This window comes from Corythoichthys intestinalis, chromosome 5 (assembly GCF_030265065.1).
Source record: "Corythoichthys intestinalis isolate RoL2023-P3 chromosome 5, ASM3026506v1, whole genome shotgun sequence".
NCBI lineage: Eukaryota > Metazoa > Chordata > Actinopteri > Syngnathiformes > Syngnathidae > Corythoichthys > Corythoichthys intestinalis.
In genome coordinates, this window is record NC_080399.1 from 18,078,294 (window position 1) to 18,105,320 (window position 27,027).

A 27,027-nucleotide genomic window follows, 5' to 3' on the forward strand; every position below is an offset into this window, starting at 1 on the left:
GGAAATGTTCTGTATTCATAAATGTGTCCTCAGTTGATGTTGAAATAATGTTCCTATTGCTTGTTAATATTGACATATTATCTTTTCGCCACAAGATGGCAGGATGGGACTTAATTGTCTAAAGTGCTACATTTATTACTTCTTTGTGTTTGACTTTGATGACTTTGATTTGTGGGATTGCCTGTGAAGACCGCAATGAGAGAGGATGTATCCGCATGTCAGTAGAAATTAAACACGCCAAGTTTTGGCTAAAAGACAACTTATTCTCCGTCAATTCTTCCTACGAATGCAACTTTGAGCTGCAACCACCTCAACACAGAGAACTGCGAGGGAAGTCCGCCATAGAACAGTATTGCTTCTCGGTAAGATGCCATAGTGGTGTGTGATGTATTGTTCTCAATTTAAAGAAAAGATTTATGAGTGGCCAAAGGATAGCAGAGCACATAAATGGACATCTTTCGTTCGCACGAAGCGAATGAATTTCACGCCATCATCAAGTAGTATTCTCTGCTATAAACACTTCGAAGATGCCTGCTTCCTCAACCGGTCTGCTTATAATCAAGGATTTGCGAAAAAGTAAGTGTGATTTTTGGATAGATGACTGATGACTTTGTCAAAGCAGAGCCGCCAACTGTTGTGGAATGAACAGTAGAAGGTAGCGACGTAAGCCGAAAGGTAAACTCGGGGCAAAACCACGATCGTGTTGTGGAATGAACAGTAGAAGCTAGCGACGTTAGCCGAAAGCTAACTCGTGGCAATCCCCGATCATTGTTGTATTGAGTTCATTTTGCCTACACTTATAAATTCGTCAAAACTTTTCTTTTATCCCAGGCAATAGTAGGTGGTTTATTTACCTGACATGTTGAGGCGAACTCTTCTGCCTTCGTCATAGGGTCCGAAGGCGGAAGTGTTCGCCGAAACATGTCAAGTAAATAAAAGCTAACGTCGCTAGCTTCTACTGTTCATTCCACAACATGATCGGGGATTCGTCAAAACTTTTCTTTTATCCCAGGCAATAGTAGGTGGTTTATTACCTGACACGCTTCAAATCATAAAAATAATAACAGCCTATATTTGACCAATCTTGTAATCTCGATGGGTCTTGTCTCCATTCCGTGTCAGGTAGTCTCCAGGCAACAGTAGGTGGTTTATTTACCTGACATGCTTCAAATCATAAAAATATAACAGCCTATATTTTACCAATCTTGTAATCTCGATGGGTCTTGTCTCCATTCCGTGTCAGGTAGTCTGGGCACATTGTTTGCATCCTGATTAGCATCTGGCTAATACATGTACGGTCCAAAATAAAATTCCAACCTCCTCCTCTTCCTCCAACTCTTCAAAAACTTGGATCTCCTCACTTGCGCTCGATCTATCGCTTATATCGCTGTCTGAATCATTGTTTGAAGGGCTTTGTATGGCAGCCGTATGGAGCGCTGCCCATCGCTGTTCTCGGTGTGACGTATCACTTCCGGGTTCGTCCCCTTTCAGGCTCGAACTTTGGAAACGCGATTATTTTGTCAAATATGCAACATATTTATTTATTTCTTAATGCTTTATTTGTTGGACAATTTTTAATTACGTTAAATGTGACCCTATTTGCCATTTTATGAAATTACATTTGGTCTTCAATCTAGAGAGTTAAATAGGTAAAGGTAAAAAAATATTTGGGCTCTTATGCTTCCTCCTTACTGCCTTCACGCTAAATGACTCGCCCTTTATATCATACGACATGACGTCACAAGCCCGTCTCTCGAAACCAAACAAACAAATCGCAAGCCTGTCTTATAGAAACAAATCAAATAATCCCCAACCAACATGCATAATTAACAGAACGTTATTTAGGCTTCTACAACATGTTTCACAAAGGACCCTGGAGGGGGCACAAGTCCGGTAAGTAAGCGTGTGTGTGTGGGGGGGATGCGCAGCACATCACATGAGTGACACGACCAAACACTGCTAAGATATGTGCTAACTACACATATGGTAAAAAAATATCACACACTGTTAACTGAAACTATCATCATGTTCTCGTCTAGTCAGATGAAAACTGGAATCCATCTTGTTGTTATAGTCTTCCAAGACATATTTTTAGCTCGTCATTGTCATGAAAAAAATTGTTCAGTGATGAAATAGTTTCGTTATCGTCATTGTTGCTGAAAACAACACTGTTCCACAGCATGCGTCCACACCTGTTTGATGATGCTCTTGACACACGGTAGTGGCAGGCCTTGGTAGTTGGACTTGATGATCCACTTGAGCAGGTGGTGACCGAGCACTTCAAACACCATGCACACATCTGGACCGAAAGTTAAAGACATACAGATGCAGAAAACGCACAAGTACATAAAAACTCTTTCATGAGCAGGATACGAATGCCGTTGACGCCAGATATCTTGAAGTCATCGATCAGCTGGACCACCATGTCTTTGTTGGGGTCGGCGGGGTCACTCTCCCTCACCTGAAGCACGGAAAAAAAGATGACGGAAGCAAAAGCGGAGGGGAAATGCAAAGAGAAGGACAGGAGAACCAATCACATGCTTACACATCGCAGTAATTTGATCTCATCCAAGGCCGTCTCGGTGTAGTGCTGTGCGCTCTTCACTACCTTCATGGCCACAAAGTTCTTCACTCTATACACATAGGCACGCATCATTAATTTCCCTCGTCACCTTCTTCACACCCCACACTTACACCAAGTCGGCAAACGTGTGAAAAAAAACGCATTAATAAGGACGCATAAACACAGTAATGATGATGCAGCAACTTATTAGCAGTCTTCTAATAATGCACATGCATATTTATGAAAGTTGTGTTTTTATTAGTTACATGGTGTATAACCATTCTATTTGAAAAAGCAGATGACTTAATGTGGCTGTAGAGTCACTGTGATCCATTTTCCCTAACGAGCTCACTTTTTGTATTTTTGCCCTGGAAAATAAAACAGACAATATCAACCCTTTCGTGAAAGAATATATTTTATATATGTATATATATATATATATATATATATATATATATATATATATATATATATATATATATATATATATATATATATATACTGTCAAACGATTAAAAATTTTAATCGCGTTAATTACAGCTTAAAAATTAATTAATCGTAATTAATCGCAATTCAAACCATCCATAAAATATGCCATATTTTTCTGTAAATTATATATATATTCTGCAAAATAAATTGTTGGAATGGAAAGATAAGACACAAGATGGATATATACAGTGGGGAGAACAAGTATTTTATTACACTGCCAATGGGTTTTCCCATTGGTAGTGTAAAATAAAATACTTGTTCTCTCCACTGTACATTCAACATACGGTACATAAGGACTGTAGTGGGCATTTCACTCTACTGTCATTTAAATCTGTCTATGCTGTCTTCACTCCGAAGCGTCTATTTTTTCCAAAGCTAGCCAGCTAGTGAACGACGCCTTAATAATCAGACTTCTCCCTTTTTCATCTGATTTATTAATAAAATAGCCTCAAACCATTGTCCTCTTTAGACCGTCGTAAAACTACAACAACAAAAAGTACACAAGCATTGCATTAGCAACAACGTTAGCTTAGCATGCTATGCAGGTTCACTAAACATAAACAAAAAGCGTCTCATACAAAAAATAGAACATTTCGCTTACTAACATAATATGTACATTCTTTACAACAACCATACTTACGGACAAATCTTGTCCAAGGATCATATAAGCACAACATTACAACGTAGGTGTAAGGGCATTTTATTAATAAATCAGATGAAAAAGGAAGAAGTCTGATTATTGAGGCGTCGTTCACTAGCTGTCTAGCTTTGGAAAAAGTAGACGCTTCGGAGTGAGGACAGCATAGACAGATTTAAATGACAGTAGAGTGAAATGCCCACTACAATCCTTATGTACCGTATGTTGAATGTATATATCCATCTTGTGTCTTATCTTTCCATTCCAACAATTTATTTTACAGAATATATATATAATTTACAGAAAAATATGGCATATTTTATAGATGGTTTGAATTGCGATTAATTACGATTAATTAATTTTTAAGCTGTAATTAACTTGATTAAAAATTTTAATCGTTTGACAGCCCTAGTTTTAATATAAAATTTCTAAAACTTGTAATAACATTTTTCTTTTAAGAACTACAAGTCTTTCTTTCCATGGATCATTTTAACAGAATGTTAATAACGTTAATGCCATCTTGTTGATTTATTGTTATGATAAACAAATACAGTCCTTATGTACCATATGTTGAATGTATATATCCATCTTGTGTCTTATCTTTCCATTCCAACAATAATTTACAGAAAAATATGGCATATTTTATAGATGGTTTGAATTGCGATTAATTACGATTAATTAATTTTTAAGCTGTAATGAACTCGATTAAAAACTTTAATCGTTTGACAGCCCTAATATATATATATATATATATATATATATATATATATATTTTTTTTTTAAAAGTCATTTAGCTCACTGGCTGCCATTGACAGCGCTAGACGTTCAATCATTAATTATCAATTATATTATTTTGGGCCATGACCAGTGTTCAACCAGGGATCAACAACTGACGCATTGACCTGGTCCAGTCGTTTTTTTGTGTGTGTGTGTTTTTTTTTAACCTGTCCTGTTCAGCTGCTTGACACAGAGAATGGAAATCTGAGTGTCAGATTGGTCTGAACCAGGGGTCGCGTTAACCGAATATTTTCCGTCATTGACCGATTTTTTAAAACGGTGACGGAAAAAAACTGAAGTCCATCAGTCATTTTGACAGGTTGCAATTCACACCCCAGACCACAGGGTGGCGAGTGAGCATATTAATTAGCTCTTGTCTCTCTTGATGCATGACGTCGTTGGCCTCACTCTGAAAAATGTCAAGGCAACTGAGTGTCCGAAGTTTCTTCAAAAAGCCCCAAAACGACGATGGTGTTGATAAAAGAGGTGAAAAAAGAGGGACTGCACAAGCGGGCACGCAATTCAAGTCCATGCGCACCAGGAGGAAAGTGTGAGACTGCGTTCAGGCCACAGCAGGTGAACTGTTAATTTCATTGTTCCATATGTAACCTCATCTGCTTGATGTGTGATGATGGCACGGTGTGGATTCTCTGTTAAGCTTGTTCGGACAGAATATTAATTTAAAATGAATGAAAACTAAATACTATTGAATATGTTGAAGCGGTAAGCAATGTTAAGAGTTTTGTTAGCTCGAATTGCTGTGTCCAGCCGCTGTAGCTCTGCTGCTCTCTGTGAACTCTCTATTCAAGTCGGAACGCGCGCGGCTCTTAAGTGTCTCTGTCACGTGACTGTGTCGTAGCCGGTAACGCGCTCGGCCAAATGGACACACAAGTACGGAAGGTGAATTATGCCAAACAAAGGGTCACCATAATGTCATTATCATCATTTTAAAAATTTAAGTGACGGGTAAAAATAGATTATGACCGGATTTTTATTACCCTGTCAGTCAAAATGACAGACAACGAAAAAGTCTAGCGCAACCTCTGGTCTGAACAGTGTTTAATGTATCACATGGGAGTATGGCATACTCCCATTGTGATTATTCAACATGCCTTGTTTAGTAGTAGAAAGCAGTGAACAGGAAGGAGTTATGGGAGGAAGACGGAAAGAAGGAGAGAGAGACATAAGAGGTACAAACAACAACAATAAATACATTGAACGCCTACACTAACTATGAATATGTTGGGGCTCTCGTTAGCCAGTGGTATTTCGAGTTGACACCATGTGGGGTGCCTGACAAACAAGGTAAAAAGAAGAGGGGGGGGAGAGTCAGAAAGATACGTATTTGGGAGGGGTGTAGTGTACACAAATCAGCCATGTGAGGTGTAGTGGTACCTCGACATACGATTGCTTCGACACATGATTTTTTTTCGACATCCGACATAAAATTTGATTCGCCATTTGTGTCTACATCCGACAACATGCTCGAAATCTGACGATTTATGACAGCGCCGCAGTTACTTTGTTTTACCGCATGACTGACGGACACCGGATTTTCTTGCGAGAGAAATCAACATGGGTTCCAAGAATGTTAGTGCAGGTGACATAAAAAGGAAAAATGTGAGGCTTACCATGGAAATGATAAAAAAAAAAAAATGAGCATGGTGGGAGCGTCCGTGAACTGACTTGACAATACCGCTGTAGAATGTCTAGAATCTTGATAGTCCTCCTCCAACATCCGTTCGTTCTTTATAAGGTTACAATTATTATTGTGGTAACATCGCCAAAAAGTCCCCAGCTTCGTCAGGTTTTTAATCATTTATTTCAGAACTTGTGCAACAAAACATGCCTATTGTCCACAGCAGCTGGACAAAGTGAAAGTAATAAGTCCTCCTTCACTCTGTCAAGTCAGCCATGTGGTGTGTTAAGGTACACCACGCAAAACACATCCACCACATTAAAACCCCATTCGTTACATTATTACAGTTATTATTATTACTATTATTATTATATTATTATTCTGATTTTTTATTCGTAATTTATTTGTTTTGCTCTGTGTAATTGCTATTTGCACTAGAACCAGTAGCATTTATTAAGGATTTAGTGTAGGTTTTCAGGCTGTGGAATTAATGGGATTATAATGTATTCTTATAGGAAAATCCTGCTCGACGTAGGACTATTTCGACTAACAGACAAGGTCCTGGAACGAATTAACTTTGTATGTAGAGGTATCATTAGTGCTACAACGATTAATCGATTAACTCGAGTATTCGATTAGAAAAAAATATTTGAATAAAATTGTATTGCTTCGAGTATTCGTTTAATTAAAGTGGTGTTGTAATGGTTTATTTTGAAAGTGTTTGCATTTAGTTTTATTAATTAGGGTGAATACACTGCCCTCTGGTCTGCCTCATTTCACATGGCTGAACCCAACTGCTCCCTGTTAAAACCAACATAAGCTAAGTTTTTGCTTGAGCTAATGTTTTTTAATGCATTCGTAATTTTGTTTATAGATATATTTAGCCGTTTTTGTGGGAGTATGTGTTTAAATCTTTTGTTAAGAGCATTGGTTAAAAGACAAAAAAAAGTTTGCATTTTATAGCATTTAAGCTAGCGGACTTTACCGTTTACCGTTTACCTTACCGTTTGAGGCTAAGCTCAGGTATTTTAATTTTTCATGTTCTTTATACGATTACTCAATTATTCGAACTAACTAGTTCATCTAATAATCGACCACTAAAATAATCGATGGCTGCAACCCTAGGTATCACTGTATTTGTGTGAATCCCCTTGTGAGTGCGAGTATGCTGGCATCCAATTCTATGCAATCTGATCGTTAATCCTGACTCCCGAGTTTTACTACTTGAGTGTCTAATTACACCTAGTCATGCGTGAATCCCATCAAACGAGATAGTCGTGCAGATGAGTGGAAATGTCGGCGGGATACCCCAGAGCCGTGGCCCTTCCCCAGCCAATTTCTCCTCTTGCAGCCCAGCAAGGGGGCTGCTGTCATCCCCACGGGATCCAGCGTGGTTCCCCAGGCCATCCGCGCCCCCATCAACAGGCCTTCAGGGTTGGGAGGAGGGGGCACGCCACCACCCCAGCACACCCACCCGGTCCACGAGCCACCGTCACAGCCCCCAACCGGCACGGCACACCGCGGGGATGCCCAGCAGCAGCAGGGCAGGATCCACAACCGGAGCAGGCAATACCCAGCCGACCCGCCGGCAACCAGCCAGCGACCCGCGCTGGAGAGCAGGGAGGACGCCCAGGTAGAAAAGAGGGGGGAAGGCGGAAGCAGGAGAGCGCCGAGATTGGAGCCCTGACCTCTCCCACCCCCGCGGCCGGCAGCCCAGGCAGAGAGGAGACCACGCCCCAGGAGCCACGTCATAGAAAAAGTGTGGGACCCACGTACCGCCCTATTACTGTGGCTGCCAGGTAGGGTCAGTGGTTTTGACAGTGGGGCGAGTGAACTTCAAAAGCTTTCCCTGATTGTCTACCCCTGATACTTAGAGTTTTTTTTTTTTCTTTTTAAATGACCAAAAATAGCTTAAGTGTTTTTGAATAGCTGTCCACTGTAGTGACCAAGGTCGCTGAAAGGGTTAATTTTCAATAATATAAATCCGTTTTGGGGCAATCTTAAAATAACTACTTGCCCTTTGAAGGCTCCTTTATCTTTACGAAAATCACACTCAAAACCCAAAGTCCAAAACATTGGGGCAATTGTGATGTGGGCAAGAGCAGATGTGACCATAATATGTTAAAAAAGCTCAAGAACTTTTACGTTTTAAAATATTACTTAACATACTGCCTACAGTAAAAACTGGCGCTTTTTCAAGTTATACTTTGTTACTTCTGGAAAATATTTTACTATTAGAGACTTCACCGTTGAATTTGTGCTAAGGCATGTGTAGCATTAACACAAAAAATCTAAGTGGGGATCGTTGCTTATTGACGATAAAGACTGATTACTTGGTGCTCTGCATGTAAGCTACGCCAAGTCACTGTACTTCCATTACTGTAATTAACACCGATGACGTGGGTAAATACGTTTGCGTGTGAGTGTGTTAGAAAACTGACACTTGGGTCATGTCACGCAAAAAAAAAAAAAAAAAAAAAAACTGCCACGATAGTGCAAACGTGCACAGTGTGTGCATGTGTGTGTGTGTTTTTGCAGTGAAAAGTGCTTCACTCACTGTATGTCCCAGCACAGCCATACTGTGGAGAAATGGCCCCACCCCAGCTTCCTTATCACATGGTATCTTGCGTTGAACAAATCCCCGATCTTGACCGGATGGTAGCCTCCTGAGACACAAAATAAGAAAAAAGGTGGTCTTATTAAATGTGTTTTAGGTGGATTTTATTGAACAAAATTCAGAATATTGTAACACATATAAGCTATAGATCCGAGCTGTCAAACTCACATGCCACACTGTATTTATGTTTTCCTTCGGAGGGGCATGTTGTCTACCAGCTAGAAACTGCAATTTCTGGAGAAATTACTCTGGGTCTTTGCTCTGTGGAGATACACATTTTAGCCCAGCCTAGATTGCTTTGGGGACATTTCGGGGACATTTTCAGGTCACTTCCTGTTGATTTGGGGACATTTTGGGGGCGTGGCCTGGTCAAATGAGGACATTTGGGACGTTTGAGGGGGCGTAGCCTCATCATTGCAGTTCATTTGGAAACATTTGGGGGCGTGGCCTGGTCATATCAGGTCATTAGGGAACATTTGGGGGCGTGGCCTGGTCATATTAGGTCATTTGGTAACATTCGGGGGGCGTATCCTGGTCATATCAGGTCATTTGGCAACATTTGGAGGGTGTGGCCTAGTTACAACAGGTCATTTGGGGACATTTGGGGGCGTGCCCTATTGATATCTGGTCATTTTCCTGTTGATTTGGTGACATTGTTTTGATCACACAAAAAAAAAATTTCGACGTCCATGGCCGTCAATGGCATTAACTTACAACTAGGGTTGCCACATCTAATCGATGATCAACTATTTTAGTATTCTTTTTTTTTTTTTTTTTTTAGCAACATTGTTGAAAAGTAGTCACCATCCTCTTTTTTATCCTCTCAATAGCAATTTGTATATTTTTCAATTTTTAAAATTTCCTATTTTTACATTTTTTAATTAAGACAGAAAAGAATTAAGAAAATTAAAAGACAAAAAAACTGTAAATATTTATTTTCATTCTTTTTTTATTTTAATTTTATTCTTATTCATTGAATTTTTTAATTATGAACATAAAAGTGGGGAAGAGTATTCTTGAAATATTTTTAATTGTGTTTCTTCAATTAAAAGAGAAATGTTATTTTTTAATTTTTATTCATTTAGATTTTTAAATAAAACAAAAACAAACAAAAAAAACTATTTTCTATAGATAAATTATTTTTTTTAGAAATATATATATACTGTATACAGTGCCTTGCAAAAGTATTCGGCCCCCTTGAACCTTGCAACCTTTCGCCACATTTCAGGCTTCAAACATAAAGATATAAAATTTTAATTTTTTGTCAAGAATCAACAACAAGTGGGACACAATCGTGAAGTGGAACAAAATTTATTGGATAATTTAAACTTTTTTAACAAATAAAAAACTGAAAAGTGGGGCGTGCAATATTATTCGGCCCCCTTGCGTTAATACTTTGTAGCGCCACCTTTTGCTCCAATTACAGCTGCAAGTCGCTTGGGGTATGTTTCTATCAGTTTTGCACATCGAGAGACTGACATTCTTGCCCATTCTTCCTTGCAAAACAGCTCGAGCTCAGTGAGGTTGGATGGAGAGTGTTTGTGAACAGCAGTCTTCAGCTCTTTCCACAGATTCTCGATTGGATTCAGGTCTGGACTTTGACTTGGCCATTCTAACACCTGGATACGTTTATTTTTGAACCATTCCATTGTAGATTTGGCTTTATGTTTTGGATCATTGTCCTGTTGGAAGATAAATCTCCGTCCCAGTCTTGTGCAGATACCAACAGGTTTTCTTCCAGAATGTTCCTGTATTTGGCTGCATCCATCTTCCCGTCAATTTTAACCATCTTCCCTGTCCCTGCTGAAGAAAAGCAGGCCCAAACCATGATGCTGCCACCACCATGTTTGACAGTCGGGATGGTGTGTTCAGGGTGATGAGCTGTGTTGCTTTTACGCCAAACATATCGTTTTGCATTGTGGCCAAAAAGTTCAATTTTGGTTTCATCTGACCAGAGCACCTTCTTCCACATGTTTGGTGTGTCTCCCAGGTGGCTTGTGGCAAATTTTAAACGAGACTTTTTATGGATATCTTTGAGAAATGGCTTTCTTCTTGCCACTCTTCCATAAAGGCCAGATTTGTGCGGTGTACGACTGATTGTTGTCCTATGGACAGACTCTCCCACCTCAGCTGTAGATCTCTGCAGTTCATCCAGAGTGATCATGGGCCTCTTGGCTGCATCTCTGATCAGTTGTCTCCTTGTTTGAGAAGAAAGTCTGGAAGGACCGCCGGGTCTTGGTAGATTTGCAGTGGTCTGATGCTCCTTCCATTTCAATATGATGGCTTGCACAGTGCTCCTTGAGATGTTTAATGCTTGGGAAATCTTTTTGTATCCAAATCCGGCTTTAAACTTCTCCACAACAGTATCTCGGACCTGCCTGGTGTGTTCCTTGGTTTTCATAATGCTCTCTGCGCTTTAAACAGAACCCTGAGACTATCACAGAGCAGGTGCATTTATACGGAGACTTGATTACACACAGGTGGATTCTATTTATCATCATCGGTCATTTAGGACAACATTGGATCATTCAGAGATCCTCACTGAACCTCTGGAGTGAGTTTGCTGCACTGAAAGTAAAGGGGCCGAATAATATTGCACGCCCCACTTTTCAGTTTTTTATTTGTTAAAAAAGTTAAAATTATCCAATAAATGTTGTTCCACTTCACGATTGTGTCCCACTTGTTGTTGATTCTTGACAAAAAAATTACATTTCATATCTTTATGTTTGAAGCCTGAAATGTGGCGAAAGGTTGCAAGATTCAAGGGGACCGAATACTTTTGCAAGGCACTGTACATATACTGTATATCTACTTTTTAAGAAATTATTATTTCTGTAGTTCTCTAATTTTCATTGAAGACGACAGATATTTCATTCAAATTGCATTTTCGCAGAAAAACGTAAAGACGATGCACATGATTTACTTTCGCGGACCACACAAATGACCAGGGGAGTCGGTTTAGGCCCATCGAGGCATCGAGTTTGACACCTGATCTATAAGTGAATCAGTGATAGGTGTTCAAATACATGTTTGTTTTCTCTCAAGACCTTTGCAGTAGTCCGCTGGGTCCTCCTGCTCCTCATCATCAGAGCCCAGGATCTCCTCCTCCGGCTCCGGGGGCCCCGCTGGCTCAGGGGGAGGCGGAGGGGGCGGCGGGGGAGGAGGAACACTCGCCGAGGCTTTCTGCTGCGTCTCAGGCCTGCCGATGACAAAAGAGCAGACAATAGAAATGATTGCCTCAAGTGTTTTCTGGTCTTTGTGGCTGTGACGCACACCAAGAGTGTGACTCAGATTTGATAATAACTTGTGATATGTTATAAGTACTTTTTGAATGTCAGCCGTTGTAGGGAGTGTGGAGGACAAGTGGGATCCCAACCTCATAGAAAAACCCCAGGAAGCAAAGAAATTACAGTCTCTGCTTGTTGGTGGTCAAAATGCCAAAAATAAAAAACAACTTGTCGCAATCAGCCATCGTTGCTGTTTACACTCGCTTCGAACGCTTTGAGATCGCGATTGGTACCATCTGCGTGGACTTCCCACCTTCCTTGAATGCAGCATATGTGCGTAGATAGGAGTGACGTTACAAAATGGCTACGCTCGTAAGCGGTGCCATTTTTTGGTTAAAATTTATTTTCTCTATTAATCAGAGGTCTGAGGAATTCACCATTTGCGTACTTAGATATTTTAAGAGACAATCTTTCACATTTAATTCATTTAAAGTAGGTGTTTTCTGTCCCTTTAAATTCATATTAATAGGGAAACAAAATAATTTGCTGTATGACTAAGTGAGTTAAAAGCAATGTCATAAGACTAATTAAACACTTATTCCAAGATACAGTGGTATGAAAAAGTATAAATGAACTTTTTGGAATTTCTCACATTTCTGCATAAAATCACCATCCAATGTAATATAATATTTGTCAAAATCACACAAATGAAAAAACTGTGTGCTTTAACTGAAACCACCCAAACATTTATAGGTTTTAAAATTTTAATGCGGATTGTATGCACACAATGAAAGAAAGGGGACAAATAAGTATGTGAGCCACCACATTTAATATTTTGTGCCCCGCCTTTGGCAGCAATAACTTCAACCAGACGCTTCCTGTAGCTGCAGATCAGTCTAGCACATTGATCAGGACTAATCTTGGCCTGTTCATCCCTATAAAACTGCTGTAGTTCAGTCAGTTTCCTGGGATGTCTGGCATGAATCAGTCTTTAGGTCATGCCACAGCATTTCAATGGGGTTCAAGTTTGGACTTTGACTTGGCCACTCCAGACCGTGTATTTTGTTCTTCTAAAACCATTCTGAAGTTGATTCACTTCTGTGTTTTGGATCAGTATCTTGGTGCAGCATCCATCCTCTTTTTAGCTTCAACTGTCTGACAGACGGCCTCGGGTTTTCCCGCAAAACATCCTGATAAACATTTGAATTCATTCTTCCATTAATGATTACAAGTTGTCCAGGCCCTGAGGCAGCAAAACAGCCCCAAATCATGATGCACCCTCCACCATGCTTCACGGTGGGGATGAGGTGTTGATGTTGGTGAGCTCTTCCATTTTTCCTTCACACGCGACGTTGCGTGCTACTCCCCCAAAAAATTCAACTTTGGTTTCATCCGTCCATAAAATATTTTGCCAAAAACGTCTGTGGAGTGTCCAAGTGACTTTTTGCAAATTATACGAGCAACAATCTTTTTTTTTTTGACAGCATTGGCTTCCTCCGTGGAGTCCTCCCATGAACACCATTCTTGGCCATAGTTTTACATATAGTTGATGTGTGCACAGTGATTTCTGTAAGTCTTTAGCATACACTCTAGGGTTCGTTTTTTACCTCTCTAAGTATTCTGCGCTGAACTCTTGGCGCCATCTTTGAGGAATGGCCACTCCTTGATAGAGAAGCAACAGTGCCAAACTCTCTCTTTTTAGACAACTTCTCTGACTGTAAATTGATGAGCATCCAGACTTTTAGAGACTTTCCCAGCTTTATACAAATCAACAATCCTTGATCCCAGGTCTTCAGACAGCTCTTTTGACCGAGCCATGATGCACATCAGACAATGCATCTCATCAAGACATTTCTTACCAGGTGTGTGTTTTATAGTGGGCAGGGCAGCTTTAAACCACTCATCAGTGATTGGGCACACACCTGACTTAAAATGGTTTGGTAAAAATTGGTTTCAATTGCTCGTTAAGTCTCCTGAGGCGGAGGATTCACTTATTTATAATTACCCTTTCTGTTATTGTTTTCATGCTATCCTCATTAAAATATGAAAACCTATAAATCACAGGTGTCAAACCGATTCCAGAAAGGGCCAAGTGGGTGCAGGTTCGCTTTCCAACCAATGAAGAGGACACCTTTTCACCAATTAGATCTTTTACATGTGTAATCAGTTAAACTTTGTCAGGTGCTGCTTGTTTCAGCAGGAAGTTAATTGGTTAAACTTTCTGCGCGTTATCGGTTGGAACAAAATCCAGCACCCACTTGGCCCTTTCTGGAATCGGTTTGACACCTTTGCTATAAATGTTCTGGTGGTTTTAGTTAAAGCAGACACTGTATTTTATTAAAATCTTTGTGATTCTGACAAAGATCAGATCACATTTGATGGTGATTTTATGCAGAAATATGAGAAATTCCAAAAGGTTCAGATACTTTTTCATACCACTGTACATACACGAAAATAGACAGTCCCCCCCCCCCAAATTCTATAGGCACTAAATCGTTAAATAAGGCACTTATACCTATGGTGTAAATCCCCATCATCCTTATCATTGCAATATGGAAACCAAAACATCAACACAAAGCCAGCGGGTGAGAGCTGCTTTTAACGGCAGTCACAAGCGCAGACACATGATCGAGCCTTTCTCGGTGTGTTGCCGTGGCAACTGCAGCGAAAGAAGGGGTGCTGGGTTATGGGGGTGGTTTCTGGGCAATCCGGGACACGAAGCGTTAAAAGCGGCAACGACATCATCGGCTTTCCCGGAGCTGCTATGAAGGGCGCACCGTTTCATTGTCCATCTTTTACAACTTACGCCGTGTCCTTGCACAACAGGATGCTGTGTCTTTCCCAAAGCAGTCACGTAGACTGTTTACATCACATCTATACACGAATGGCCGGTGGTACCACAATTCAGCCACACCTCCCACCCCCTCATAAGTTTCTGGACGCGAGCCGAGCCCCGCTAGAACATTAGGCCCGCAAAGACGCCGCAGCCTTAGAGACGGGCGAAATGGAGGCGATCAAACTAGCAGCAAATAAAGAGAAAGATGGAAAGACAGAAAGGTTGTTAGAACCAAGGTCATGTGACGTTTTAATCATTGGCATCCTTTGACGGTGATCGATGTCCAATCCGTTTGAACTTGGAAGGTTGGTAGTGATAATTGTGAGCTATTCAGTTAATAATCATAGAAAAACAAAAGAATTAGAGAAAAAAATATATATTTCTGGCATGTGTATCAAATTGGTAGCTCTTTACGTTGATCATTACTGAATTGGTAATAATTAGGGTTGTTCCGATCATGTTTTTTTTGCTCCTGATCCGATCCCGATCGTTTTAGTTTGAGTATCTGCCGATTCCGATATTTCCCGATCCGATTGCTTTTTTTTTTGCTCCCGATTCAATTCCAATCATTCAGATAATTTTTCCCGATCATATACATTTTGGCAATGCATTAAGAAAAAAATGAATAAAACTCGGACGAATATATACATTCAACATATAGTACATTAGTACTGTATTTGTTTATTATGACAATAAATCCTCAAGATGGCATTTAAATTATTAACATTCTTTCTGTGAGTGGGATCCATGGATAGAAAGACTTGTGACTTTGTATATTGTGACTAAATATTGCCATCTAGTGTATTTGTTGAGCTTTCAGTAGATGATACTGTAGCCCTGCCCAAATGCATGATGGGAAGTGGAACCATGACTGTGCGTAGTGCTACCAATTGATATATCTTCTCTGTGTTGGGAAGTAACATAAGGTGATAAGAAAAAGATCAATTGCTACCTTGTTTCCCCACATTGCTTCCCATGATATTTCTAATCGTAGGGAGAGGGATTGTAAGGCTTTAGCTAATTCAAAAAAAGCTCCAAAGGCTGCCAAAATTCACTCTACTTATTTTATGCTGCCTTTTATCTCTCTATACAGGTAAAACAGCGCCATTACAGATTGCGCGCGACAATGCGTGAGTGGGTCGTGCAGCGCATACATTAATTGAGTTACATATTTTAACTTGATACATTAAAAAAAAAAAAATGTCCGCTGTTATCGGGATAAATTTGATAACCCTACCTTAAACCTAAACTAAAGACTCTGGATGAGTGTGGCATATTATGTCTGTAACATTAAATACAATTAGAAAACGATTTAATTACAAAATATATATATTAAAAAAAGGCATGGCCGATATTTTTTTGCCGATTCCGATACTTTGAAAATGACGTGATCGGACCCGATCAATCGCCTCTAGTAATAATGTTGATCACCAATTTAATGATGATACAATTTCCTGCTTTGGACAGCAATACAATATTTGCCAATAATATTTTGCGATCCAAAGGCCTTTGATTGATTTAAAAAGATGTTATGTGCACATCCGATCCAATCAGTAGTGGTGTGCCAAAAAAATTGATTATTAGATGCATCGAGATTCGACACGTGACAATTCAATTACGGTTCATAAATATTCAAAATGGATGATTTCCCTCCTAACTTTATGACAGCCTCTAGTAGCGGAACAAAATTCAAGACCAGTCTGTTGCCCTGACACCTTTAACACATTCACTCCCAGCCATTTTCACCGGAGCAAGGCCCCTTCGCTCCCAGCCGTTTAACTGGATTTTGACTGATTTTGCAAGGCCCACAGAAAATTCTGTTCTATTGCTATATAAACATGGAACACACCAAAAGAAAGATTAGACTCTTCTTTCAACAGGAAAAAGGTAAGTTCATATCTTTTCCATTCTTTAGAAATCAGCATTAGAAAATGGCTTCGTTTGAGCAATTTTCCAATTTCTGATGAAAAAACAGAGAAATTGAGCTTTTTGTGAAAGCCTTCATTTCAAACATAACTTTAACTTTAACACAGCTATTTTTTGCTTTAGTTACCTCCCAAACATCTGAATAATGTTTTCCTTTTACAAAATACCATAAACAACAAGACAAATAGAGGTTTTGATAGCAAAGTTACAAATTATTTACACATAGCTAACTGAGAGATGACGCTGTTTTGGGCGCGACAGCCGGTTAAACTTTTCCCTCATCGCCGCCTGTCTCATAAAGGTGGATTTTTTTGAGTCTCTGCGGGGTCTGCTCGGTGAGCAGCACAGACTCAATGGCATCGTCCGCTGCACTGGTGGTCCCGGTCGTTCTGCTCGGTCATCCAGCGCCTGGCATCCCGGGCGTCCTCTAGGTTGTTCTCCAATCGGTCGTCTTCCGCCGGCACCCCGGCCGTGCGGCCCGGCGGTTCTTTCCGTTGAATCGGGTTGCGGGTCTTACCAAATGCGCTACCGCCCTCCAGTGGACAGTTTTATTTCTTTAAAATGGATTTTCAGCTTTGTGCTTTGGAGCTAAATTGAATCAGAACCCAGAGATGTCTTGTTAAAAAAAAAAAAAAAAAAAAACCATCAAGACGTATAAATACGTCTTTGGGTCACTGAAACAATTAACAATAGAACGTATTTATACCTGTTCAAATGACTCGAAAATAAATTTGTGTATGAGACAGGCAGGAACCCGGCGGTCGCGCTTTGGGTCCTCTTCTCTGCGCTAGTTATTTTGTAGAGCAAGAGGGGAAGAGAGAGGGTTTATTGCCCCTTGTCTTTCAGTTGTCCAGCAGTAGGTTCAAGTCGTGTTAATTGGAAAAAGTCCCTAGTGGTTTTGCTAAGTCACGTGTCCGTCTCTCAGAGGTGAGTACACAAACCCTCTTGTAGTGTTTAGCTTTTATTGTTGTTGTTTTTGAGATGTCACTAGTTATCACCGAGCGCTATGCTAATTAGCGACTTTGCTAACATATACTTCCATGTCAATTTGCGCGTTGTTTGGTGGTGTACAAAAGTTACTCCAGATGCAGAATGTGTAAAACCAGGATTAAGTACAGCGGTAACACTACAAACATGGGAAATAGTACAGAAATATGAAAACAAAGTAAATTGGTTAAAAGAAATCTTATTTCTAAAGACAATTTGTTTGTTTCCAGAAAATGTGGAATTAATTCACGAGAGTAAATTTTATTGTATTGTGAAGAGAAATAGTCCTGTCTTTGAAGCAGCTAATGTTTTGGCACCTTCGTGTGAAGAACAGCATCTCAAGGTCAGCTTTGTGTTGTATAGGCATGTTGATGAGTAAGTACTGCCTTTAAAATGGTTAATGTTTTTGCACTTTTTTGTATGGGCATGTTTCCATCGTTCCTGCTGAATCATTAGGATATTTTAAATGAGTAATGGACATAAATTTGTTTGGCTACTTTATTAATTAATAATGTATGATGCATCTATAATTGTCAATACCGTGATCATCGTCCAGTAATCGAATCGTAGTGCCCTGAATTGTAATCGTAATCGAATCGTGGGGTGCCTAAGATGGCACACCCTTACCAATCAGTTACATTTTCTGAAGCAATTTTACGATTTTGACATCTTTATTGTTAGAACATTTCAGACATTTGAATGAAAAATGTTTTTGGAAATAAAACAGCATAATACTGAAAGACAGTGATATTGATAGTTTAGAATTTCAACTTATTTTATTGGATCATTGGTTAAACAATTGATGTATCGATTCGATACAGTTCTTCTTAGACCTTGAATCAGTACCTAAGACAGGGTTCATACAGGTTTCAACAAGTGAAATTTAGGACTTTTTACGATCATTTTCGAGTGAATAAGAACAAAAATTAATGCCATTTCAAGGGCAAATCTCATAGTTAACCTTGCAACAACAACAAAAAAATCACAAACTCCCAGAATGTCAGAAAATATATTCATTTGACACGTGGACATTTCTAAAGCCACCATTTAGCGCAATGCGGTGCAATTTAAAATTGAAGGAACTTACGACCAGCGAGTCAAAACACAATACATTTTTAAGACACTTTATCAAGACTAGAAAATTTATTTAAAATAACCTTTTAAAACCGTACAGGAACCCTGCTAAGAGGTAGCTCTTGGCTTCAATAGGTTGTTGACCCTAGGTCAAGGAAGTATTCTGCGCACAATAAATGGGTTTACTATAGCGCAAACCTTCACTTGAAAAACAGGCAGCGGTAGACAATGACAGCACACCCACAACTGAGAAACGAAAAAGTCATTTTCCCTTTTTATATAGAGGCTTAGACCACATGTATCATTATGAATCTTAGGTCAATGATAAGACATCTTCAGTCATACCATCCAGCAGTGCCAATCAGCTGTGATTAGCACACTCCAATCCCTTTGATGAAGAAGTGCTAACTACTTCCTCATCTTCTAATGGGGACTCATTTTCACATTAGGAGAACCAATTTGCTGCTACACCACATGTTTACACAGTAACCATAGCTACTGTGATTGGCTCCAGTTCCTAACAGTGATTGACCTTCCAAAACTAAGGACCATACTGAGTAAACATTACAATGATTCAGTGACCGCAACACACAAGTGGATCATCGGGGGTAGGGACAAGGCATAAAAAAAGAAAAAGAATACACATCAGATTGTCACATTTGAAATTCCTCTAACAGGAACAGCACCCCTATGATGACTGCTGACAACAAACATCAAAATGACTGACGTAGAACTTCGTTCGTTATCATCGAGTCCTCCAGACGTACAAATATTTACCAACACGCGTCAAAAAAACCCAAGGAGAAAGTTTTTTATGATCTAGCAATGAGATTCGGCCATTTATCAAGTACAAGGTCAAATTGTTGTCTGTGGTGCCTGTCGTTTTTGTCTTGAGGTTATGATGAAGCGTGATGAAATGTTTATGGCAGACAATAACAGATGAGAATTCCATTTTCTGGGACGGCCAGTTAGGACAGAATGAACTGATTACAGTCGATCTCGGACACACCCTCCGAAGGCAGCTTTTGAAACACTTAAGAATTTTCATAACCTGGCAACCAGCAAGCACTATTGTTTTTTTTACAGTAAAATGTGTCTTGTTTAAGTAAACGCTGATCCACATCAGATGCCTGCCACTTAACAATTCTTAGTGGGTGTGACAATGATGACATGAACACAAAGGCCTCTTAGTCAATCATCCTGCATCAGAATCCCATTGCACAGTGCCGGGATTGTCTATGTGTGAGCAGTTTGACTGCTGTTAACTGCTGACTCGGCAGGGCACAGCTGAAAATGTCAAAACAACTTCCAAGATTTACCCTCTAAACAGGCAGACCTTTTAAACACAAATAAGGTGCCCATGCAAGATGCATTGTCACTATGACTGACATGTTTTTTGTCAAGCGGGTTTGCTCCTTGGTAGAAAAGCTTTCTATTTATTGATTGTTTCTTATTTGAGCTTCTTGTACAATTCACTAGCGGCAAAATTTGCACATTGGAGCCGTACTTGGGTTAACCTTTGCTGATTACCATCGAAAGCTATGGAGGCATCAATAATTAAAACATTTGTAGCCAGCATTCTTACTCTTGCTAGTGTGGCAGTAAGTTAAAAATGACTTGTACAATTAAGTAAACTGTATTAAGTATTTTTCGGACTATAAGCCAAAGTTTTTTTTCATAGTGTATTACTCTGGTAATACACCAGGCGAGTCAGCATTGCCGATGCACCAACGCACTGCTGATGCTCATCCCCACAATTTCCTCAAGATGCGTTTTACTGAGGAGCGGCTCGATCGGTTCACACAAGGGTTGCAAGATCGCGCGAGAGTAGCGGGTGTTTAACACTTTAAGTCCCAGAGAATTCTGGTACACCTACTGGTCCCAAACAATGGCCGATATGGCCTCTTCCCCGGAAAACCCAGAGGTGGCAAAAATGACCCAAGTGCTTTTGAATTGGCAAGTCGTTGTTGGACAGACAACAGCCGTTCATATGGAAATGCAACCACTAAACATACATTAACTTCAGACACAATGACCACAATCCATACTCCATGCCCCTGATTCAGTCCTTCTAAACTATAGACACAATTCCTGCTTTACACTCAAATTGCAGTTCTAAAACGCTTTTTCTTCTTCTTCAAAACAATATAGACATTTGGGCCATTCTTTCTGTCGTTATGTGTGGAGTGTAGGAGAAGTGAATTAAAAAATGCGTAAAAAGTGTCAAACTTCATAAATAAATGTAACTAAATAAATGTAGCTTGACTTGAACTGACACAAACTATCACATGAGTCACGGAGGAGAGGCCAAATCGGCCATTGCTAGGGAATATTAAGAGTGTTTGTCTTGGGAAAGGTCAAGTCGGCCTCTGCTGGGTTTTCTAGTGTTAAAGATAACAATACAACAACCATTTGCCTTTCAGACCCCGTATGTTGGTCGGCTTTCTTTCCTGTGCTAAAGAGAAAAACAATTGCAATTATAAAGATTTTAACATGCATTTTACAAAAATGTTTGGCCTCCGTTACTGCCAACAAAGGGTACATAACAAAGTATTGAGATGAACTTTTGCTATTGACCAAATACTTATTTTCCACCATGATTTGCAAATAAATTCTTCAAAAATCAAACTGTGATTTTCTGCTTTTTTCCCCATCCTGTCTCTCATGGTTGAGGTTTACCCATGTTGACAATTACAGGCCTCTCTAATATTTTCAAGTGGGAGAACTTGCACAATTAGTGGTTGACTAAATACTTATTTGCCCCACTGTACATCACACGCAACACACTCATCAACAGCACGTATACTAGTGCATGTACATATTAGGAGTGTAATCGTACATGTATTTGTATTGAACCGTTTCGGTCCGGGGTGCTCGGTTCGGAACGGAGGCGTACCGAACAAGTTTCTGACGTGATGTAACTAGTGCTGTCAAATGTAGCGCGTTAACGGGCGGTAATTAATTTTTTTGAATTAATCACGTTAAAATATTTGACGCATTTAACGCAAGCGCGAAATGACCCGCTCATGCTTCCCATAATCCCACGGACGGCACACTAAGGGCGTAACATAAAACGAGCCACACACAAGTTGCAAGTGGACACAAATTTATTCACACAAGTCGAACTCGAACAAAATATACAAAATGCGGAAGAAGCTGGCTTCAGCGTAGGCCCAGGACAAAACAAAAAACAAAATGAAACTACAATTAAAACCCACCCGCTAAGTAAACCCTGATCGTAAAAAGGAAATAAAAAGAAGACGGCAGTTTACGCCTGCTGCTGCGGTGCTTATTTAAAGTGAACAAAAACGATCCAATAACGAATGAACACAAAAGACCTCACCGAAAAAGAGGGAGTGTAACAAAATAGCGATCAAATGCACAGGTGAATGAATGGCGAGCAAACAGCTGGCGAGGAGGTACACGGCACGTATGCTGTCAAATGCGAACTCTCAGAGTGTTGACTGTAAAATGACAAGCCGTCGGATGACTTTTGTTAAGTTGCCTTTATTTGGTTAACAAGACTCAGGCACAACACAACACACACGCGGGGATGCGAGCTCAAACAACAGCCTAATAGTATTACCTTGTATCGGCTTGGCTGCCGTAAAGCAAGTGTCGTTATTGCCGCAAATGTAAACAAAGCGCTGCACAATGGATACATGACAGAGAGCTTCAAGTCTTAGAAGTTGGCACCCTTTCTTGGGTGGCCCATCAGACCGGCGTCAATCAGAGTACGTCACGTTGGGAGGGGCGGACGCGACGATCAGCTGACTGACAGTCTCAAAAAAGGAAAAACAATTAAACGGCCAGGGCCGTCGCACCACTCAGAAGTGCAGTGAGCAGCGTGGGTAACAGTTAAATGTAAACATGGAAGAAAATCAGGTTTGCCCTCTGGATGGGGAAGTCAAATTAAAAAAGAATATAGATGGAACAACTCTCAGAAAATGTAAATAAGTTGGTTTGCCTCAGCGACTGGCTAGAGGATGAGTATAGAAGAGGGCCACATTTATGTGTACACTACACACACTTTGCACACATTATAAATAATACTTTTTTGTTGCTGTTCTAAGGCTCTGTTGTGTGTGTTTTTGTTGAGAGAAAAAGAAAATGTCTTCAACAGAAAGAATGTTAATACCATCTTGTGAATTTTTTGTTATAATCAACAAATACAGTACTTATGTACATTATGTTGAAAGTATATATCCATCTTGTGTCTTATCCAAAATAATTTAAAGAAAAATATGGCATATTTTACAGATGGTTTGAATTGCGATTAATTAATTTTTAAGGTGTGATTAACTCGATTAAAAAACTTTATCGTTTGACAGCCTCAAATGTAACCCTTACTTTTCGAGGCTGTGGTCATAAAGTTAATATGAGAAACTTGAAACTGTTCAGTGTTGTCACTGTTCAATTTTGCGCATCAGATATTTGTTTAAAGTCTGAGCCAATGCTATCTATTCTTATTTTGTTTTTCAAAATATCTACATTTCAGAATATTGTATTTTCTATTTTTGAGCAGAATTCTAGCTTTCTATAGGCTTATGTTCCTATTGTTGAAAGCACAAAAGTGTGTAATAAATAACTAGCACATTTATATTTTGCATTTTGTTTCCTTACTGTACCGAAAACGAACTGAACCATGACCTCAAAACCGAGGTATGTACCGAACTGAGATTTTTGTGTACCGTTACACCCCTAGTACCCATGCAAGTGTCCATTGGCTTACTAGTTCAAACATGATGACTCATTCTTTAATATGTCTGGTTATCACCTAGGTAACCAAGTATTTTTTCCTTAGTAACAAGAGCATCATCATCATCATCTTCCGCATTCAGTCTTAAGGCGTGGGATTCGCACTGCCGGTGTCCTTCAGGTCTGCCAAACATTCCAAAGGTCTACCATTGATTTGCGTGCCAGCCATTTTTTATTCCCCGAGTGTCTCCGTCTCGGCCTGTGTCGGCGGGACAGCTGACTCATTCCCTGCTCTGCTCTGGAGCATTTGTCTGAGTTCAGACCCGAGACCTGACATTATTTTCACTTGAAATGCCCACACATGACTTTTTCACATCCATTTACTGATACACCTGCCTGTAGGTTTATCACTTTGAAGCCTGTGCCTGTCTGAACACAGATGTATAAAGACACATCAGCCCCTTTTACACTGTTGGCTATAGCTGGGATTTTCCCCAGGTTTTTTATCGGCCGCTGTATGAAATGCACCGACACAGAATTCGGGTACTATGTCATCCTGTCATTACTGTTCCCTCGGTGCTGCAGCCTTGCTGTAATGTGGGATTTTCCTTTATGGGAGAGGTGGTATACACCCTGGACAGGTCTTTATTCAAGGATAGTTTTCCATAATCTTTATTTTCTATTTCTGCATTGATTAGTTAGATGGCGCTAAATTAATTGCTCAGATAAAAACAGTAAAAGTCCCCTATTGCAGTCCACTGCTGAATATCATTTTGTTGCAGCCTTCTGTAAACAAAACAAATAACCAGGGCTTTGTTTTTCACAGCGTCCAGGCTTTGGGGATCTATACAGGCTGAATTGACTGATGCTGAACTCCCCCCGCAGGCTTCCGACGGACACAAGACCACACGCGTTGCGACGATTCGACTATGAACTCTACAGAGGCTCTGAAAACAGGCAATCTAATCATTAGCGAGAGACATGCAAAACGCTGCGGCGCATGCAAAAACAACTGGCGCAAGTCAAATTGTGTAATAAAACCTGCTCATCAGGAAAAATGTTTGCATGGTAAGAAAATAAAAGCTTCACAAGACTGAAGCAGTCTTTGGCCACCAGTAGATGTTCTGTTTAAGCAATGGTATCATGAGCAACTTCTGTTACGCATAAGAGTGTATATTTTTGCCAAGGCCAAACAAAATCTGTGCTTTTCTTTGCTCGTCCATCTGTCAGCAAGACACTTCCTGGTTCGTGGAAGATGATGAACAGACAAGCACTGCCATGATCAGTCTATTGATGACATTTTTCTCAACCACTCATTTGTAAAAGAGCTTGTTTAGGTTATTAGGGTTACAAAATGTGCAGTGACCAAGGCAACACATTTTTATAACACCTGCACATGTCCAAAGTATACAATCCAAAATCTTAGTTGACATAAGTCAAAATTGACCTTAACTAATTTGCTCCCAAAAACGTATAAATACGTTCTATTTTTAATTGTTTCAGTGTCCCAAAGACGTATTTATACATCTTTTACAATTTATTTATTTATTTATTTATTTTTTACCAGAGACATCTCTGAGTTTTGATTCAATTTAGCTCCAAAGCACAAAGCTGAAAATCCATTTTAAAGCAGTAAAACTGGCCAATGGAGGGCAGTAGCGCATTTGGTAAGACCCTCTACCCGATTCAACGGCAACGAACGGCCCGGCCGCATGGAAGACAACCAAATGGAGAACAACCTAGAGGACGCTCAGGATGCCAGGCGCTGGACAACCGAGCAGAACGACCAGGACCACCAGTGCAGCGGACGATGCCATTGAATCCGTGATGCTCGCCGAGCAGACCCCGCAGAGACTAAAAAAAAATCCATCCTTATGAGGCAGGCTGCGATGAGGGAAAAGTTTACCCGGCTGTCACGGCCTCAACAGCGTCATCTCTCAGTTAGTTATGTGTAAATAAATTGTTACTTTGCTATCAAAAGCTCTATTTGTGTTGTTGTTTATGTTATTTTGTAAACGGAAAACATTATTAAGATATTTGGGATGTAACTAGCAAACTAGTAAATAGCAGCGTTAAAGTCAAAGTTATGTTTGAAATGTATGCGTTCACAAAAAGCTCAATTTCTCCGTTTTTTCATCAGAAATTGAAAAACTGCTCAAACTTTGCTATTTTCAAATGCTGATTTCTAAAGAATGGAAAAAGATATGAACTTACTTTTTTTTCCTGCTGAAAGAAGAGAGTCTAATCTTTCTTTTAGTGGGTTCCATGTTTATATAACAATAGAACAGAATTTTCTGTGGGCCTTGCAAAATCAGTCAAAATCCAGTAAAACGGCTGGGAGCGAAGGGGGTTGAACCGGTGAAAATGGCTGGGAGTGAATGAGTTAAACAGCCTCAGTCCTGGTCCATTTTTCGCACATATTGCAAAAGAATGGAATTCAATTTCAAATTTTTCCTTTTTGTATGATGGTTAACTTTTAAATACACTGAAATTTCAAATTGAAAGATGGATATTATTATAAGAAACTATGAACACTGATGCAAGTTCAGTTACATGTTTTTTTCTGGTCAAATTTGACATCCTAAAGCTAAAATAATGGACATTCCTCAAAAATGTTTTGGTATGCATAGCAGGGCAACTACACACAAGGAGTCTTCGAATTACGCCCGAGTTCCGTTCCAGTGCTGGCGATGTAACCAGAATTCCCGCTAAGACAGATTTCCCAGTTAAAGCACGGAACAAGACTACTGAAGCCAAAAAAACGAAAACAAAAGTCAAAAGAGCCTTCGCCCCCACTCGTCCACCCCTCCCTCCCTCACTTCAGTTGAGGTGTAATTAAGCACAGCGCAGAAAACACCATACTCGACACATCAACATTACAACATGAAGCATACAGACAACCTGATTCGTTACATTACTGTCCTTGTTTTTGCTTTACATGAACCGGAAGTTGTTTGGTTTTGCAGACGTCAACTGCAGGGTTTCCCATTCACAGACAAGATTGTGGCGCACTGCCACACCAAAATAAAAACCGCCACACATTGCAAATGAGATTTTTTTTAAGCTTTAAAGATTCTTATTCTTATATATTAAGAATCTTCATTCTAATTTCTAATTTGTATAATTTCAAATGACATCTAAAAGAATATATATAGCTCATTATATGTGCACTATTTGCCATAAGTCGTTTGAAATAACACGTCAAATACAAGTGTTCCTTTACACGCCTTATTTTGAAAATCACATCGGTTCTTCTGTTGTTAACTTGCGCCTGAGTTCGTTGGCGCGGAGTTGGAAATAGGGGTAAAAATCTGCAGCAAGGTATTTCAACTTAATGAACTTGTGGTTTAAGCCAAGAATAACAAACTTAATATGGACAAGTTCTTTATGGCGTGTCTTTGACCTGAATCGTCGCTACCTAGCATAGCATTTTTTCGTTGCAGATGTCACTCATTTTAATTTCAGATTAGGAACCGGCTGCAGGGTGACTGGAAGCATGCCTCACATTGACTCTTAACTTGGACCACCGATTGCCCTTATAAAAGAGCCCTCAAATT

The 27,027-nt window shown here is 39.8% G+C and overlaps 2 protein-coding genes across 11 annotated transcripts in view; one reads left to right on the forward strand and one right to left on the reverse strand.

The window, feature by feature from the left end:
* srpk2 (SRSF protein kinase 2) overlaps positions 1-27,027 on the reverse strand; it is a 117,161-nt gene that overhangs the window by 36,757 nt on the left and 53,377 nt on the right. For all 6 annotated transcript variants that reach the window (XM_057837834.1, XM_057837832.1, XM_057837829.1 and 3 more), the window contains 5 exons: positions 11,770-11,921; positions 8,663-8,771; positions 2,546-2,633; positions 2,374-2,461; positions 2,193-2,299 (listed from right to left, as the gene is read on the reverse strand). In XM_057837834.1, coding sequence (XP_057693817.1) covers positions 2,193-2,299; positions 2,374-2,461; positions 2,546-2,633; positions 8,663-8,771; positions 11,770-11,921 — 544 coding nt within the window. The remainder of the gene's footprint in view (positions 1-2,192; positions 2,300-2,373; positions 2,462-2,545; positions 2,634-8,662; positions 8,772-11,769; positions 11,922-27,027) is intronic.
* Positions 13-24,972, forward strand: LOC130916822 (acidic proline-rich protein PRP25-like). 5 transcript variants are annotated; one of them, XM_057837845.1, is made up of 4 exons: positions 13-362; positions 4,891-5,656; positions 7,457-7,904; positions 11,768-12,401. In XM_057837845.1, exons 2-4 carry the CDS (start codon positions 5,575-5,577, stop codon positions 11,778-11,780), a joined length of 543 nt encoding a protein of 180 aa, XP_057693828.1. In that variant the 5' UTR covers positions 13-362; positions 4,891-5,574; the 3' UTR covers positions 11,781-12,401. The 5 variants fall into 5 exon arrangements, 4 of the variants coding, with proteins under 4 accessions (XP_057693828.1, XP_057693829.1, XP_057693827.1 ...); XM_057837846.1 differs by lacking the exon at positions 13-362 and having other exon boundaries at positions 4,396-5,042; positions 5,588-5,656; XM_057837844.1 differs by lacking the exon at positions 13-362 and having other exon boundaries at positions 4,396-5,656.

Coding starts and splice junctions, on each gene's coding strand:
- LOC130916822 (XM_057837845.1), top strand. CDS start 5,575: ATGCCTTGTTTAGTAGTAGAAAGCAGTGAACAGGAAGGAGTTATGGGA. Junction 5,657..7,456: donor AGGAGAGAGAGACATAAGAG/GTACAAACAACA, acceptor CTCCTCTTGCAG/CCCAGCAAGGGGGCTGCTGT.